This window comes from Tachypleus tridentatus, chromosome 4, assembly GCF_004210375.1.
Source record: "Tachypleus tridentatus isolate NWPU-2018 chromosome 4, ASM421037v1, whole genome shotgun sequence".
NCBI classification, from domain to species: domain Eukaryota; kingdom Metazoa; phylum Arthropoda; class Merostomata; order Xiphosura; family Limulidae; genus Tachypleus; species Tachypleus tridentatus.
The window spans coordinates 44,997,368-45,013,996 of record NC_134828.1 but is presented as its reverse complement, the minus strand read 5'-3'; the positions used below and the strand labels follow the sequence as shown (position 1 = coordinate 45,013,996).

The following is a 16,629-nucleotide window of genomic DNA, read 5'->3' as shown; positions in this document are numbered from 1 at the left end:
AAGGTGTTTAGGTTAATATGAATTATTCTACTATTTTATGGAAGAGGGACAGTTCAGCCAACCTTCTAAACTCATATCTGCTTACTATTAATAGACATGTTCTTTTGGCCGTGAATTTTATTTTTATACTGGAAATTGTGACATCCTTTTCTAGCCTACCTAATTAACACCCAAATTGAATTTAATTACACTGCAGAAGAGGGCCATCTCTTGAATCAAGTTTTATACATTTCTTTATTGGTATATTGAACTGTTTTTTTTAGTTTAGTGTTGATGGTCATTTTACCCTTTAATAAAATATATTCAAAAAGATCTGTTATATCTTTCAACTGATTTATGCTAAAATATTTAGATTAATATTACAAAACACAGATTTTTTATGCATTTTTATTAAATAGAAACTGGTTTTAAGAAAATCTCCATTAAAAAGAGAAAAAGTGTGAAATTTTTCTAATCCAAGAAGGTTTGTAATAATAATAAGCTTTGAATGCATTGTATCTTGAAGTTATCTTTAATATCATTGTAAGAGAGTAACATCTTGAAGAAGGGTAGTTGTTTTGGACGGTATAATCACTGTTACTTGTGAGACTATGCATATTTATTTTACAGACCAAGAATGTAAGAATTGCTAACTTCAGTATATTAAGAGACAGTTGTCCTCAGAGTTTTTTTATTATTATTATTATTCTTTACACACTCAAAGTAAATCTTAGTGAAAGCACTACTCTTATGTGAGATCAGTGGTTAACTTAATTTGAATGATTATTGATATCTAGATTATTTCATTTGGTTCATATATTGGCTAAACTTCTCTGTTAAGAGAAACAGTTGCACATCAAATTCCTTCTATAAAATGCTTAACAGTTAAGTTTTTTGAATGGTAATTGTCATTGTATCTATGATAGTGCTAAACTTAATTACACAGGATGAGGAGGCTGGTCGTGGAGATCACATAACTTTACAAACTTTCTTGTTGGGGCAAAAGGATCTGTAATTATTCCAGTATGTTTAGCTATGTTTCTTACTTTGGTAAACAGTTGTTGTTCAAAAATGTGGTTGTATTAATATTTGGATTGTAAATCTTTATAAGTCTAGTATATTATTTGTTTTTGAATTTGCACAAATCTACATGGATCCACTGATAACAGCAAATTTGTCCAGGAAGTGTGGGGTACTGTATTTAACAAGTTTTTTAGTGTATATAAAATAAGGGGCAAGTGTGTACAATTAACAAAATCTTTATTAAAATAAAACAGAAATAAACAGTTGATGTTTATGCTAAACTGTGCTTAGTTTTACAAATTTTAAAATTTGAAAGGTTTTTTTTAAGGGTTTACATTTTTTAGTAACTGGTAGTATAAGGTCGGAGCAGCTTATACTTTGTGCTAAATATTGACTGTTTTAAAATAAGGCTTTTTGTAAAATTTGAAATCATCTTATTGTCAGTTAAACATATCTTGATATTGATAGATGGATGGTGTATGTATGTTTCCTCTTATGCTCTGTTAACTTCTTATTTTGATATCCAATATTTGAATTTTATTTTGGTGAAATGCAATCTAGTACCATTATTTAGACACTTCTCTTTTGCAGTAAATTAATATTGGATTGGTAACTCTGTCTCTTTCTTCACTCATTCCTCAGTACAAGATGAAAAAAGCTAGCAAACGTTGTTATTTCTACCATGAAACTTGAACTGTATCAGACACTATGTAAACCTGGGAATATGTTCTTGATTAGTTGTTTCAGTAACTTGTTTATACATGTTTTGAATATAGTTTACTGACCAAGTTTACTTTTAAAGTATTCCATACTTAGTGATCTTGAGATAATATCTGGGTATTTATAATTTGAAAAGACTTCAACATAGTAACTTAAGTTTCAAAACATTTAAATAAATTATTTCATGTAATCCAAGCAATCCTTAGTTCAAATGATACTTATAGGGTAGCAATTAATGTATTCCCAAATAACCAACCTGTTTACAAATTCTTCATTATTGTGATCACATTGCGCCATAGGTTTTGCAGATCCTAATATTAAACAGTGGGATTAATGATAATGGTGTTTTTAATTGCATATATTTTTGTTACTTGTATCTTGTATTAGGAACATTGTTGTGATTCCACAAGAATTGGATGCATAACTAGTTGAGAAAAAATCATTTGAAAAAGTTAATGGGTTTCTGGACCCTACTGTTAATTTTAAGGGAAAAAAGTTGTTTTGACTATAACCATAAGTTTCAAGAAAAGTATTTATTTTTAGTTTTTTTTCTCAAGAAGTACCTTTGTAGTTATGTGAAAGTATACTTTGGATAGATATTTTACAAGATAATGTGTGTAATTATTTAAATGATGTAATAGCAATGTTTTAAGAAGTTGAGTACTAATTTCAAAATTTATTAAGAATTTCTATGGATGTATGCAAGAGATGGATAATCATTTATTAATTATGAATTTACATTTTTCATTGAGGAAAATAGTTAGAAGTTTGTGATAACTTTTATTGAGCAAAATTCTAATCATTGTATGAATAATATTTCTTGTACAATAAATACTTTAGATTCTCCCAGTTCTTTAGTTTCAAGTAATCCACAGAAAAAAACTTGCAGGTGACGAAGAAGAGTTTAATGTAAGAACTACACTTCGTTGTTTTTTAACTTTGTTGTCATTAAAAAAAATGAGCTAATTAATGAAATAGTAGATAGTCTCTTGTTTTAGTTGAATGAAAAATGCATGAAAATATATTTGGTTTATTATGAGCAGTCTTACTGTGTTGTATATATTTAAGGTTGAAATGTATATACATGTTCTTGACTTGTAATGAGTATATTTAAAATACATATATGTTACTGAACATTTATGCCCAGTGTAAAAGAATGTGAGAGAAGTTATTTCAAACAATGGATAATTTTCACAGCTGCACTGTCTCCTATAAAATTTTTTGTTGTAGTATGAGGTCCATATTTATTTTTTTAACAGGTATATTATTGTTACTCTGATCTGCTTTGCTCTTTACTTATAATTATTTTAATACTATTCATTTGGTTGGTGTCTTTATCCTAGGTATATGCTAGTATAATAATAATTCAACTATATCTTGTTATATGTATGCTACTGAAGACAGCATTACTTGTTTAATTCTAAACTAGTGTGTGTACAATATTCTCTTGATATAAGACTGGTAACAATTTAAATCATCTCATTCTTATATTGTCTATATGGTCATTGTGATTTGGCTTTGATTATATCCTAATTCAAATTCTAGGAAAATACATGATATGGATGAATACATGATATGGATTGGATATGTAAAACAAACAAAGAAAAAAATAATGTAGTGTATGTGTGTGATACTTTGATGTGATCAGTGAATTGGATCCACTGATAACAGTAAATTTGTCCAGGAAGTGTGGGGTACTGTATTTAACAAGTTTTTAGTGTATATAAAATAAGGGGCAAGTGTGTACAATTAACAAAATCTTTATTAAAATAAAACAGAAATAAGGGATGATGTGCAGACTGTAACAGTGGATGTTTATTACTAAACTGTGCTTAGTTTTACAAATTTTAAAATATTTGAAAGTTTTTTTTTAAGGTTTACATTTCATTTGCTCAGTTCGAACAAATCGTAATGTTGGAAACTGTTCTTTAAAATCTCTGCCCACCTGTCTTGGTAAGATACTGTGTTCTACAATTTTGTGTTTTTGTAAGTAATAGCCTAAAATCAGGAATTTAAATGTATTGTAAGAATCCAGAGTGTTTTGTACATATATAAAATATTTTAAACCATAAACATTTTGGTCAGATGTGCATACCTTAATTAAGATGAGCAATATATAATGGTTAAATTAAGATAGTATGTTTAATAAAAACAAATATCTAATAGTGCCTTATATAATACACAATGGGTTTATTTGTAACTTTTTAGGACATATAATTAAATCTAGACCTTATTGTTGTTGGTCTAATTTCACGTTGAGATCCTCACCCTGTTGAACTATGCATTTATAGAAATACCATCTGCCTTTGCATCATTAACCTTAGTTAACACTGCCTGCCTGTAGTAAAACCATCTGCTTAGCAACAGAGTCTCCCTGTAGTAACTTATAGTGGTATCAAACTATGAAATCACTCTATCCCCTAAGACAGTTGCACCATCATTTTTTATTTTGCGGAACAGTGTCTCCTAACAACATTGAGCAACACTCAAACTATGATGTTGTATAACATCTCTTAACAACACGTTCTGTGGCAGCAGACAACTTCCATTGTTAAATGTTATATTGGCATAAGAAATTTCACCTGTAAAGTGTCATAGTGGCTCAGCAGTTTGCCCCTATCATTGTACCGTATGCTATGACATCATCTTTAGCAGTATATACCTCCTGAGGCAGTCTGTGCATAGAACTGTTCTGCTACTTTCACATAGTGCAGCTATTTTTGGTTATTGATTTTCATCCAGTTTTCTGATAGTTTGTATACAGAAAGAAAATGCGAAATGTTGGAGTTTTGACACTGGTTCATTACTGATACTTAGAGTAAAGTCTTGCTAAGGAAATCTCATTTTTGTGTTTTATATTTTTTTAGCCTGCTGATCTTGTATGCATCACTCCTCTAATTTTCTTTTATTTAAAAACAGTATCTGTATAAAATGGAATAAGAAAATTACATACAAAAAATCGGCAAAAGATTTTGTACAACACATCCTAGCTGTTCCAAAGACAATTCAGATACTGACAATAAAGTAAAATGTCTATGTTGATGTGACCTGTTGCCATCAGTCCAATTGGTGAGTGCTACACCATACTTTGAGTGTATGAAAAAGCTATCAATATCATTTTTCCAATATGTGTGTTGAAAAAGGCTAAGTTTCTGGGAAGGTAATACCTTATGTCAGGCATGTTATTTCTATTAGATATGATGATGAGGTCGTTGTGTGTGACAGACAGAAGCCAAACTGTGTATTCAGTCAGTGCTGTATGGAAGAAATTTTGCAGCTTTTGGAAGTAACTACTATTATAACAACCTCAGTCGAGAAAAAACGTTCATGCTTTCCACCATTGATCTCAAATGATATTTTCTTTGGAGGATAGGAGATGTTGTAGTAGAGGTCTTTTCAATAACATAACTTCAATACAAATTGGGTCAGTATATGTACAATGTAGCTGCATAAATTTCTTTTATGTGGGGAAGCAACAAAAAGGAAAGGCTGAAATCTGTAATAGAAATGAAATTAGGAAATCCAATAGATGGCATATTTACTTATTTTGACTTAGAAATTATGGGGGTGAATCTATGCAACTTTGAAATATTTTCTTCAGCAATGTTGGAGAGCTAACAAAAGTTATGATGCACTATAATAGCAGGAATGTATTAAAACCTACCAATGTAGAAAACCTACCAGTTCTGCCTTATCTTGTCTAAATCGTTGTTCTGAACATACTGACGGAACATAGATTTACATAAATAAACAGCAACCAAGCAATCCTTAGCATTGTGTGACATGCTACAGAGCATTTGGATAAAGATTTCATTAACGTTCATTAATAGTTTATGTGCATTATGTTATCCAGGTGTTTTGCAAAGTACTAATATGTGCATTTATATCATCGTATACTGCCATTATAGTTCAGCCTGTTGTAAGTTCGTAGACCTAAATAAGCTCCTAAGTTTACTTGAATCAAATTTTTCAGGTAAAACATTGTTTCCCAATGTTGTTATATTTATTTCCATAACTTTATTCACTATGTTTAAATGAGGAACTTCAAATCCTCTTGATATCAACTAATATAAGTATATTTGAAAATGATAGTGTAGAATATTAATGCATAAGCCATAGTTTGAACCTAACTGTGACCTGTATCATTTAAATGCATCAATATTGTAAAGTAATACATAGTTTTACTAATGAATCCAAACCACAACAAACTTTAAAGTTTTTTTTATTACCCATTCATGTTTCTCAAATTTTATTAGTTCATTTGTGTAATTTTTATAGTTTTGTGCATTGAGTATGTGGTGTTTTAATACAGTAGCTTCATAACTGATGTTATTAGTAGTCATGATTAAAGAGAAGCAGGGCATAATAGAATTGTATTTTGTTTTCAGTGTGAAAGATTTGACAGGAATACATGGAAAAAACTTAGAGACAATGTGTTTATTCTTTAGGGAAGAAATTTCTTTATTAGAGGAGCCTGGCTCCAATATTGATCTGGATGATCTTCAGATAACACTTGATGTGTTGTGCTTGACTTTACATCCTGAAATGGAGGAACTGGTAGAATGGAATAATACTGTGCGTACAGTGTCCTATTGTAGCACCCCACCAATGCCAGAGTCTGAACCTTTGAAATCTATTGATGAAGACGAGGATGATTTGTCAGCATCTCGTTCAGAGTAAACAACCTTGTTTACAGTATTTTTATAAAACTGATGAGTACTTTAGCTTTTAACCTGATTCTATGTATGTATTTTTTACATACATATGTATATTTTATATATATATGCATGAAGTGAAATTCTACTAAAAATTATTTTTTGTTAAAAAATAAGGTCATCTAAAACTTGGCACTACTTTATGCAGATATTCACCTTAAGCTGCATATAAAAACATGACAATCATAGTAAACTATTACTTCACTGATGTCATGTTAATTAGTGCCTCTACCATACTGGGGGCAGGAATGCTAACTTCAAGAGAAGTTTTATCTTACTTATTTCAAATTGTTGTACCTTATTTTCATTTTTTTACTTTATTTATTTTTCATGTTTTTATGTTTATGTTTTGTTTTTTCTCATTTTAACTTGGGAGAGCAGTCACCTTGTCACAACTGTCTGCAAGCAGTGAAAGGTGATATAGATGTGGGACATTGTGGGCTTGAGCACCCACATCTCTCTCTCAATTTCTAAATTTCTAATCTTCTTATGTGAGAGTAGCAAAATGGAGGTTAAGACTGATAGATGTGGGTCCTACTTTTTCAGCCACTTCCAAAACGTAAGATACAATTTATAATCCTGTGTTTAAGCTTGTACTGTAGGATCCTTTTAAAAATATGCAGCATATATTTAGTTTAATTTTAATGTGTATTGTTTATGGCTTAAAATTTATGGTTATAACATAATTACTCAGAGGTTGTTTAATGCAGTTGTTCCTCATGATTTTTTTACTCATTTGATTTATTTAGATGTAATTATTTAATTTCACTAAAATATATATATATAATATTGTGTGTGTGTGGAGGTTAAATATTTTTAGGAGCTTGTAATATCTGTATTTAAATATTTAATTTTCAGCATAAAGACAGAGATTGCATGCCATCAGCTCAGTCATCTGCCAAGTTTTGAACAAGAGACCATGAAAATGTGTATTCAAAGGGTAGGAATCTTTACTTCAAATGTATAAACAATTTTATTATAGTATTAACAACTTTAATGTCACAAAACAAAAATATGTAATATATTTTTTTCACACCGTATGAAAATAGTTTTTCATACCCATATATCTCATCCCCACACATACCCATTTTATCTAATCTTGCTGTATTGGTTACAGGAATCTTAGAGATAAAAAAAACTTATTTGAAGTACTTGAAAACTAGGTTAAACCACTATAAAGAATATGGAAATGTGTGCCATAATAGAACAAAATTACATGTTTATACTTGTATTTTTGATATCAAAATGAAAATTGGAATTTGTAATTCTTAACAGTGAAATAGCATGAAGATACCATACCAATAGACATGGTATTGACATTGATTACAATATTTACTGCATCACTAATTTTTTAAAAAAATTTCTTGTAGAAGAAAATGTATTTGAAGAAATGAAAATATTTAACACTTTTTGTTTGTTGTAATGGATTGATCTTCAGTAGTTAGTGTTTAATATAGGAGAAATTTTGTCTTTCTAACCTTAGCTCCTTGTTGGTATTTTTCTACAGTATTTGTCTGTGACTTGTTGGGGATAAATAAACTGACAATCTACCTGATTTAAAAAATACTGAACCAATCAACAGCACTCTTGCTAAACAGTCTTGTACATTCAACAATGTTACTCAGTCTTAGTGAAGTTGAACCAAGCTGCATAGGAGTCAGCTGTACTAGGATTTGTCACAATCCTATTAATGGAGAGTTGTTACATGCTCTTTTGCCTGACATGAAAACATGGAGTTATTGGGAGAATAGTTTTGCAGTGGGTGAAAAATTGTGCATATAGAGGGCAGTACAAGTTAAGAAAAGCTGATATTGTGAAAAAGTGTAATAATCTGTTAAAATACATTTTCATCATAGGAAAATGTTGATATAATGTAATGCAAGTACAAAACCAGCCTTTCCATGCTGATGAAATATATAAATTATTTATGTAAAAATAAAATAAAAATAGCTGGTATAATATACAAGATCCTGCAATTTTTTCTGCCTTTGTGAAATTCTTAATGCTATTGTTTTTTGCAATATGTTATTTGAAAATAAAAACATTACTTCAGGTAATATTTTATGTATTATAAACTTGTAATTATTCTTATCAATGTATATGTAATAGGGAATTAAAGTTTTAAAACATTATAGGAGAATTTTGTTCATCTTCTATCTTTAAGAGAAATAATATGTAAATTATTTCAGTATTGCATACTTTACATATTTTCATCTGTAGGTGCTAAAACAGATGACCCTTCCATGCTATCATTTAAGTAAGCTAGGTGAATACTAGTATCCTGTGGTAGACTCTGAGTCTGAAGAACATGCAGATCGTTCATTTGGATCTCTTGTGCCTCCACTGGGTTTAGTAGAGGTTCCACATTTTCCAGTGCTAACGAAGGCTAGTTGGGAATTACAAAATGTAGTATTTCCTCTTTTGGATCAGAATTCCAACAGAGGGCTATTGAGAAGACAAAATAAATCTGGTGAAATGGAGGATGATAATCAGATTATGGGAATGCCACTGATAATGGAAAGGAATATTGATGATAAGTATGTTAATTCTGTCAGTCAGAGATGAAGACAAGGGTATAGAAACTGAAGAAAATGAGACCACTGAATTAAACCGGTCACGTCCAGTGAGAAAAGTATCGTCCAAAAACGTTGTGCTTCAAGCTCTGCATCAATGATACCTGGAGAGTCTTCAACCATGGTTTCTGAATCTGTGTCAGTAACAGAAACTCCTGTTACTTTCTGCTCAGAAATAGCAATTACAAAGGTATTTAAAAATCTGTTTTATTTTATATAATAAAGACTTCTTTCTTAAATAGTTGGCACTTATGAGGAAAACTTTTTTAATAGTTTAAAGATGGTAGATTAATGAGGTACAGTACCTTTGTTTTTTTATGTTTTCACAATAAGGTTAATATGTTTTTTAATACATTTGAGTCTGAGATAAAGCATTATCTCAGACTGTTGCTGTTTAAGTAGCTTTTGTTATCACATTCTGAAGAAGCCTGTTGTATAAAAACTTTTGTGTTATTAATAGTTATGTTTTTTTTACATACATTAACTGTAAACTCATATGAAATCTTTATTAATTTTCCACATTTTTCTGCAGTAAAATCTGGAGAGCAGCTCACAATTTTACTAAGTACTAGTGCAGTTGATAATGTCACCTGTGGCAGTGCTGTTTGTGATAGGTCTGACAGTATCAGTCCCTTCTCTGGTGAATCCAATCCTGTTGAGTTTCCTGGAGCTCTTGTTCATGCAGCTGTACAACAGCTACAGGGAACACAGGATTCCTTACGTTCCACTCCTGTTTTATTCCATGATACTGAAGTCTGGAGGTTTATTAGAAGTGAAGATGTTAGGTTAGAGTTTTTCTGGAAATGAATCTAAGTGTTACATTATGGAAGACAACAAATACTGTTTATACTGTTGAAAACAAGTAATATATTAAAACTTCAGAAAAGTATTTTATAAAATATGTAATTTTGGGTTATTGTAAACATTCATAGACTGCTTACTTGATTCTTTTATAAAATGGATCCTTGTTATTCACTCGTGTGAAAAAGTATTTGAATTATATTTTTAAAAGTCATATTCTTATATTTGACAATTTTAATATTCATTGCAATTGCAAATCAGTTATAGGAAAATTAAAACTAGAAGTATTAATAACTTTTGACATTTAGAAGTATTTCATCAATATTAAATTAGTATAAGGACAGAGTATTATAATTAATTTTTCCTATTGCCAGTCATGTTTAGGTTATTTTTTACCATATAAACATTATTGGAATGTGAGTACATGTTGTGTTTTGTTAATAGATTGGTTACTTATTGCATTGCTTCATCATTATCAGCTTCTAAATCACTCAATATACACTTCTTGCTAACGATATTTGCAAAGGGATATTTACTGAAGGGGACAGTAGTGATGTGACGTATTGGTTGAATGTTCTTGACACCAGATGTCCTCTTATTTTGGTTTATTCTGAAAGTTCTGCAGGATTATGTTTATGTATACTGTCATATACGGTTAGTATGAAATGTTGGATGTGTACAAGTTTTGCTCAGTTTTTCTTATGTTGAATCCAACAAATTAGTAATGTACAATCATTAATAGAAATCTTTAATCAGATTTCAGTATTGTGATGTGTTTCAGGTTTTGTTTTAGAATTAAAACTTTTTATTGGTAACTGGAAAAGAACTTAATGGTAATGCAGTTTAGCAAAATGTGTGTATAATTTAGTGATTATTATATTAATCTAGTACTGCAACCTATTAACACAGTTCTGAGTATACTTATAACACGGAATTAAGCTTTGACACCCATGGTGGGCAAGATAACCCATTGTGTAGCTTTGCTTACCAACAGACAACAAGATTTAGTACTATATACTAGGAGTTATTAGAAGTTGGTTAAATAATTCCCTTTGAAAGTTTTTTTCCTTTAAGTCATTCAAGTCTAAATATTGTTCTTATAATACAAATAACAGGAAATATTATGTAGTTACTTTGTGTATGGGAATATTTTGAATTTTGTTACCTTTACCATAATGTTGCTTATTAAAACATTAATAATCATTTAAGATAGCAAAAAAATAATGAAAAGAGAAAGTCCTAAACTACATTTTTTCAGAAAGTGAACTTTTCTTTTTAATGTTTGTTATCAAACAAGCTCTGATTTAGATTTTCTTGTTGGTATTTTTATGTGATTTTTTGCTCTGTTATGTTACAATGCTTTGAACAAAAGCACTGTTGCAGATCACAAATAAAGTCCATATATCTGTGCAGGAATTTTTTTTAGCTTTTTAAGACTTTATAATAGCAGTATATTTGAAGAGTAGTTTCAAAACATGTTTTTAATTCAGTCACAGAGAACAAGAAGATGATGAGCTTCATCAGTGTAAGGAGATTTTTTCACAAGTTGTACAGATCATTAAAGATATATGCAATGTTGCAAATCAGGTAAATAGTTGATGACATTTCATATTATTTTAAGTATTATATTACTCATACATATAAAGTGACAAGTGAATTTTGTCTTGCAGCCAGTGAGATGTTCCACTTGAACTGTTGGTATATCCAGATGTTGATAATTAATGCAGAGAAGCTTATGTTTGGTATTTTAAACAGGGTTTATGATCAAACAGGACTTTTTGATTAATATTTGAGTGTATAATTTATTAATGTATAAACATTAATTAATTAACAAACATAACCAAAGGGGCTTATGTTTGTCACTGACTTTTATATATGTTTAACTATTTTACTATTATTTTTGTTATAAAGTAATTCTTTAGGAATATTTTAAAATTTAAGTAAATAATACACTAACTCGTAATACACTAGCACGTATGTATGTAAACTAATAAAAGTTGACAAGTATAGTTTCTCTAACTTGTGACAGTTTGCAACAAGTGTCATTTACTTCTTGGCAGTATGAATATTTTAACACCAAGTCGTTTGTAATTTTCACTGTTTACTCAGTTTGATCACTTCAGAGCTATTTTAGCAATTCACAGCTTGATTTATTGCATATACAGTATACTTTTTTATATATTATTATTTGAAGTTGAAATACATTTCCTCTGTAGATGTTATTTCTATATCATTCTGAATAGTATGTGTCTTTGAAGTGGAATAATGCATTTTGGGTTGGCATATCATTATTAAATGGGCATAACTGAGCTTGCAGAGAACAAAGTCTTATATTAGATATTACAATTATGTGAATTTTCACTCCTACAATTTTTTTTCCAGATCATTAATATTTTTTGTATTATCACAGACTCTTCTTCTTCAAGACTTGCATGAATCTCGTATGTGTAACCAGTTGCTGGTACCGGAAGCTAGTGAAGACATATGGAAACAAGGAGGTTTCTTATCCTCAGGAAAAGTAGCCCATATGTATGGGCACAGTATGTTAGGAGAAGATGGTATATAGACCTTTTATTACCTACACCATCTACATGTGAAGTTCTGTGATCACTCTTACAAAAGTATTGTACAATTTCAATTCGTGCATTACTGATGGATTGCTGCTTTTGTAAGTAATTTTAACTTCACTCTGTAGAACATGATGCTCCAGAACAACAAAGCTACTTAGAAGCCACCATCATGAAGTTTATGCCTGGAACGTTTGAGAAACTCTCTTCACTCTTCGTCCTAGGTTGAATACAGGACCAGGTCACAGTGTCAAATATAACTTTAGTAATAGGTATAACTTAATGACTTTTTTGAAGATATAAATCTTTAATTTACTTTTAAATAAATAGGCTGGTATTTTAAGTTAAAAATACCTAACTTATATTTAGTCCCATGATAGTACTAGAGAACATTTATTATGTTGAGAAGAGGTTAAAAAGGATTGAAATAAATTATTTAATAACATGTTTTGTCAATGTTAATGATATAACAAACATAATAACAAAAGTATTATGTCCAGAGTTTTATTTTAAAATTGATATTTGTTAAGACAGGCACTTAATTGTTTTTCTTCTGTTATTATATTATGGATGTAAAATGCTTATTTCTGTTCCTTATGTTATTTTCCAACTTTCCAAATCTGAAATTTAAATTTGTGTTGATAGGGATCCGAGCTCTCTGAGTAGTGCTAAGTTCATTTTCTGTCAATAATAGGAAGAATATGTTTGTATGTCAAGAAAGACGTGGATCAGTATTCTATCTGAGAGACTTGCTGATATTGTTGTGTTCATTAAAGCACACAAATTATTTATTTACTTTTAGATGTTTCATGATAACAATCTTAGATTTAATTTTTTTTAATTAGGTGAAACATATACTGTCATTTCTTGTAATTTTATATAATATTTTCTTTCTGTATGTAAACTGACAGTGTTCATTGTTTATGAAACTATGTAATCAGGTTTTTAAGTGTCTTTATAGTTGACTGTGTGGGAGATTGCAGTAAAATAGTGGTATATATAACTAACAAAAACACTTTGTGAAGGACATTCAGGGTATGCACTTAGCAAGAGGAAAGCTCACTTTCAGGTTTGTGTTTTTTTAGAGACCTTTAAGACAACATCCTTAATATTATAGGATTTGACTGTGGTAGTAATGGGTATTTTGTCTTACCATGTTCTATATATATCCTTTTATTATTTGTTTAGTAAATATGTAATGTATAATAATTACCTAAGTTAGATACAGATAATTGCAAAACTTTTTTGTAAGGAAGATATTTCGTGGGTGTGTACATAAATCAAGCTTTCCAGTACACCCTTTTTTAAAATTTAGTATAGTAATTTAAACCTCTTGTGACATCTGAATTGCTCACCAGTGTGGCTGAATCTGCTATAATATCCAGGTTTATGGAGAGTAAATTCTGTATCTTCTTCCTCCTCCTTACAAAATTCCACACAACACATGATATCTGGTTCTTAGTTTTATAAAGGTGTCTTCTCCATGGATATCTTGCATTCTGTGGACAGATATTGTCAAATAAGGCTTGTTTAAGCTTGTTAGTCACTATAAGGTGTTTAAGTTAATATGAATAATTCTACTATTTTATGGACGAGGGACAGTTCAGCCAACCTTCTAAACTCTGTATCTTCATAGCTGCTTACTATTAATAGACAAGTTCTTTTGGCAGTGAATTTTATTTTTGATGTTATTAAATCAAGATTTTGGGCTGTACCCTGTATACTGAAAATTGTAACATCCTTTTCTAGCCTACCTAATTTCCACCCAAATTTAATTTGATTTTAGTGATTTGGAAAAACTTCAGTGTTACAACCAAATTTTAAAAACAAAATTTTTTGCACGAGAAATAAATACTGCTGCTTTGGTGAAGGGATTATTTTTTGTTTATTTCTTGCTGAAATGCAAGAAAAATAAAGAAAAAATTTTCTCCGAAGTTAAAGAAATGTATAACTATGTAATATTTCTTGCACCTTAATGCAAAGGAGCACCAGATAAGATTGAAAATACAATAGTAGACAAATACAACAATATATTGATTATTAAATAATGTTAGAAGTTTGTATATGGATATAGATTGTTATTAGATATTTCTGCAGTATTTCATTTTACCATTCCTATTCTAAACTCATCTTCATTCTGTGGAAATTTTCTTGTGACAGAATTTGCTCAGTTTCTTGAAAAATCCCAAATATACTGACAGTAAGGCAGAGAATCGTTTTAAGGTACTGATGTATTTATAGCTCAGCTTCTTTCTGTGTCATCTCCATCACTTAGTGCTTTGATTTTTGTGGGATGTTAGGAGAAGCTTTTTTGTAAAAGTATAAGCATAGATAACCCCCTTTTTTTTTTTTAAATGTTAGTTATGGCTAAACAGCAATAAATAGCTGTAGAAGTAAATCGCGTGTTAAGGAGTGCGACTTGTAATCTGAGGGTTATGGGTTCGCAACCCTCTCATTCCAAACATGCTCGCCCTTTTGGCCAATCCCACTATTCGTTGGTCCTAAATTAAGAATGGCTAGCACAGATAGCCCTCGAGTAGCTTTGTGTGAAATTCAAAAACATCTACAAACCAACTCATCAACCCTATTTTATCCACCACCCCTCAAAAAAGTATGAAATTTGTTTGGTTACAGAGCTAACAAATAGAATAGTTCAAGAAAAAAACAGGAGATTAGTTGAGTACTTTATTTCTTTTTTTAATGTTTGTTATTTAGGCATAAGTGTAAAAGTAATTGACATGTATAGGTGTATAGGTGACATGTATAGATAGGTGGTGTATTTGTTAGGTTAGTTAAGATTAGAGTAAGTAAAATTATAATATAAAAAATGGTTCTAAAGGCACAAGAACAGGTTGTAATAGCTCATGGGTAACATAATTTGTAATTTAAAGCAAGCTGCATGTAATTTCACAGATATATCATCGTGACACTGGGGAATGGTACGAAAAAGATTAAACAAAATAAATTTAAAAGTTTAAAAAGTGTACATTGTTACAAAGAAGAAAAATATGTGGCAAAATGCCAAATTTTTTACATTTTTAAATGGGTAAAATTTGATAGTGAGGTAAAAGTATGGTTTCCCCTTTAGGATCTTTTTAGCTTAATGCTTCTGATACGTTCATTATTTCCCTTTTTTTGAATTTAAAATATTATATTCTTTCCTCTTTGCTTTAATTAATATATTGTTTTATGACATTAAAATTTGTTTTCACTTTAGTTTCAATCCATTTCATAACTTTGCTAAATATGTTAAACTGTTGCCAGCTAACTTGTTTATTAACCCTCCATTACTAACAAGTAATATTCATTTCCAATATTTTATTACATATACATACCAACTTCTCCGATTCCATGAACTGGTAATGCTATACACTGTTGGTTCTTCCTTGTTGTTGAAGTTCTAGATGATATAGAAATGTTGTCATGGTCTGAAAACCCAGAACCAAAGCGAGGTCAAAAGTATAAAAATAGTTGTTATTCTCTTTGGCATATAGAGAGTTACTTAAATTATTGACAAAACATGGTTATATTTTCTGGGGAAAGATAATTAGTAAAATAAGTTATGACTAAAACAGTTTCAGTCTAAATGATTTCAGTTATCAATCCTGAGAGTGAAACCTGTAAAACTAAGCACAGTTTAGCATAAACATCAACTGTTACAGCCTGCACATCATCACTTATTTCTGTTTTATTTTAATAAAGATTTTGTTAATTGTACACACTTGCCCCTTATTTTATATACACTAAAAAACTTGTTAAATACATATTTCCTGTGATCAATTCACTGATCACATCAAAGTATCACACACGTACACTACATTATTTTTTTCTTTGTTTGTTTTACATATCCAATCCATATCATGTATTCAACCTAGAATTTGAATTAGGATATAATCAAAGCCAAATCACAATGACCACATAGACAATATAAGAATGAGATGATTTAAATTGTTACCAGTCTTATATCAAGAGAATATTGTACACACACTAGTTTAGAATTAAACAAGTAATGCTGTCTTCAGTAGCATACATATAACAAGATATAGTTGAATTATTATTATACTAGCATATACCTAGGATAAAGGATATAGTAATAAAAATAATTATAAGTAAACAGCAAAGCAGATCAGAGTAACAATAATATACCTGTTAAAAAATAAATACGGACCTAATACTACAACAAAAATTTTATAGGAGACAGTGCAGCTGTGAAAATTATCCATTGTTTGAAATAACTTCTCTCACATTCTT

General features: G+C 29.9%; 1 protein-coding gene and 1 long non-coding RNA gene across 5 annotated transcripts in view; one reads left to right on the top strand and one right to left on the bottom strand.

The window, feature by feature from the left end:
- The first annotated feature begins 6,043 nt into the window (after positions 1–6,043).
- LOC143249011 (uncharacterized) lies at positions 6,044–14,878 on the top strand. 4 transcript variants are annotated; one of them, XR_013027341.1, is made up of 5 exons: positions 6,044–6,398; positions 7,296–7,377; positions 8,658–9,200; positions 11,302–11,398; positions 12,222–12,240. XR_013027341.1 is itself a non-coding variant. In XM_076498205.1 (3 exons), the coding sequence occupies exons 1-3, from the start codon at positions 9,473–9,475 to the stop codon at positions 12,375–12,377; spliced, it is 576 nt and encodes a 191-aa protein (XP_076354320.1). In that variant the 5' UTR covers positions 9,220–9,472; the 3' UTR covers positions 12,378–14,878. The 4 variants fall into 4 exon arrangements, 1 of the variants encoding a protein (XP_076354320.1); XR_013027342.1 differs by lacking the exon at positions 11,302–11,398 and having other exon boundaries at positions 12,222–12,421; XR_013027340.1 differs by lacking the exons at positions 11,302–11,398; positions 12,222–12,240 and adding an exon at positions 9,543–9,854.
- LOC143249016 (uncharacterized) overlaps positions 13,734–16,629 on the bottom strand; it is a 72,559-nt gene continuing 69,663 nt past the window's right edge. The window contains exon 6 of the long non-coding RNA XR_013027353.1: positions 13,734–16,249. This is a non-coding gene — a long non-coding RNA (uncharacterized LOC143249016). The remainder of the gene's footprint in view (positions 16,250–16,629) is intronic.

Excerpts from the sequence above, each read along its gene's own strand:
- LOC143249011 (XM_076498205.1), top strand. The coding sequence starts at position 9,473 with ATGTTTTTTTTACATACATTAACTGTAAACTCATATGAAATCTTTATT. Across the intron at positions 9,796-11,301 it reads ATTAGAAGTGAAGATGTTAG|TCACAGAGAACAAGAAGATG; the intron begins GTTAGAGTTTTT and ends TTTTTAATTCAG. Across the intron at positions 11,399-12,221 it reads TATGCAATGTTGCAAATCAG|ACTCTTCTTCTTCAAGACTT; the intron begins GTAAATAGTTGA and ends GTATTATCACAG.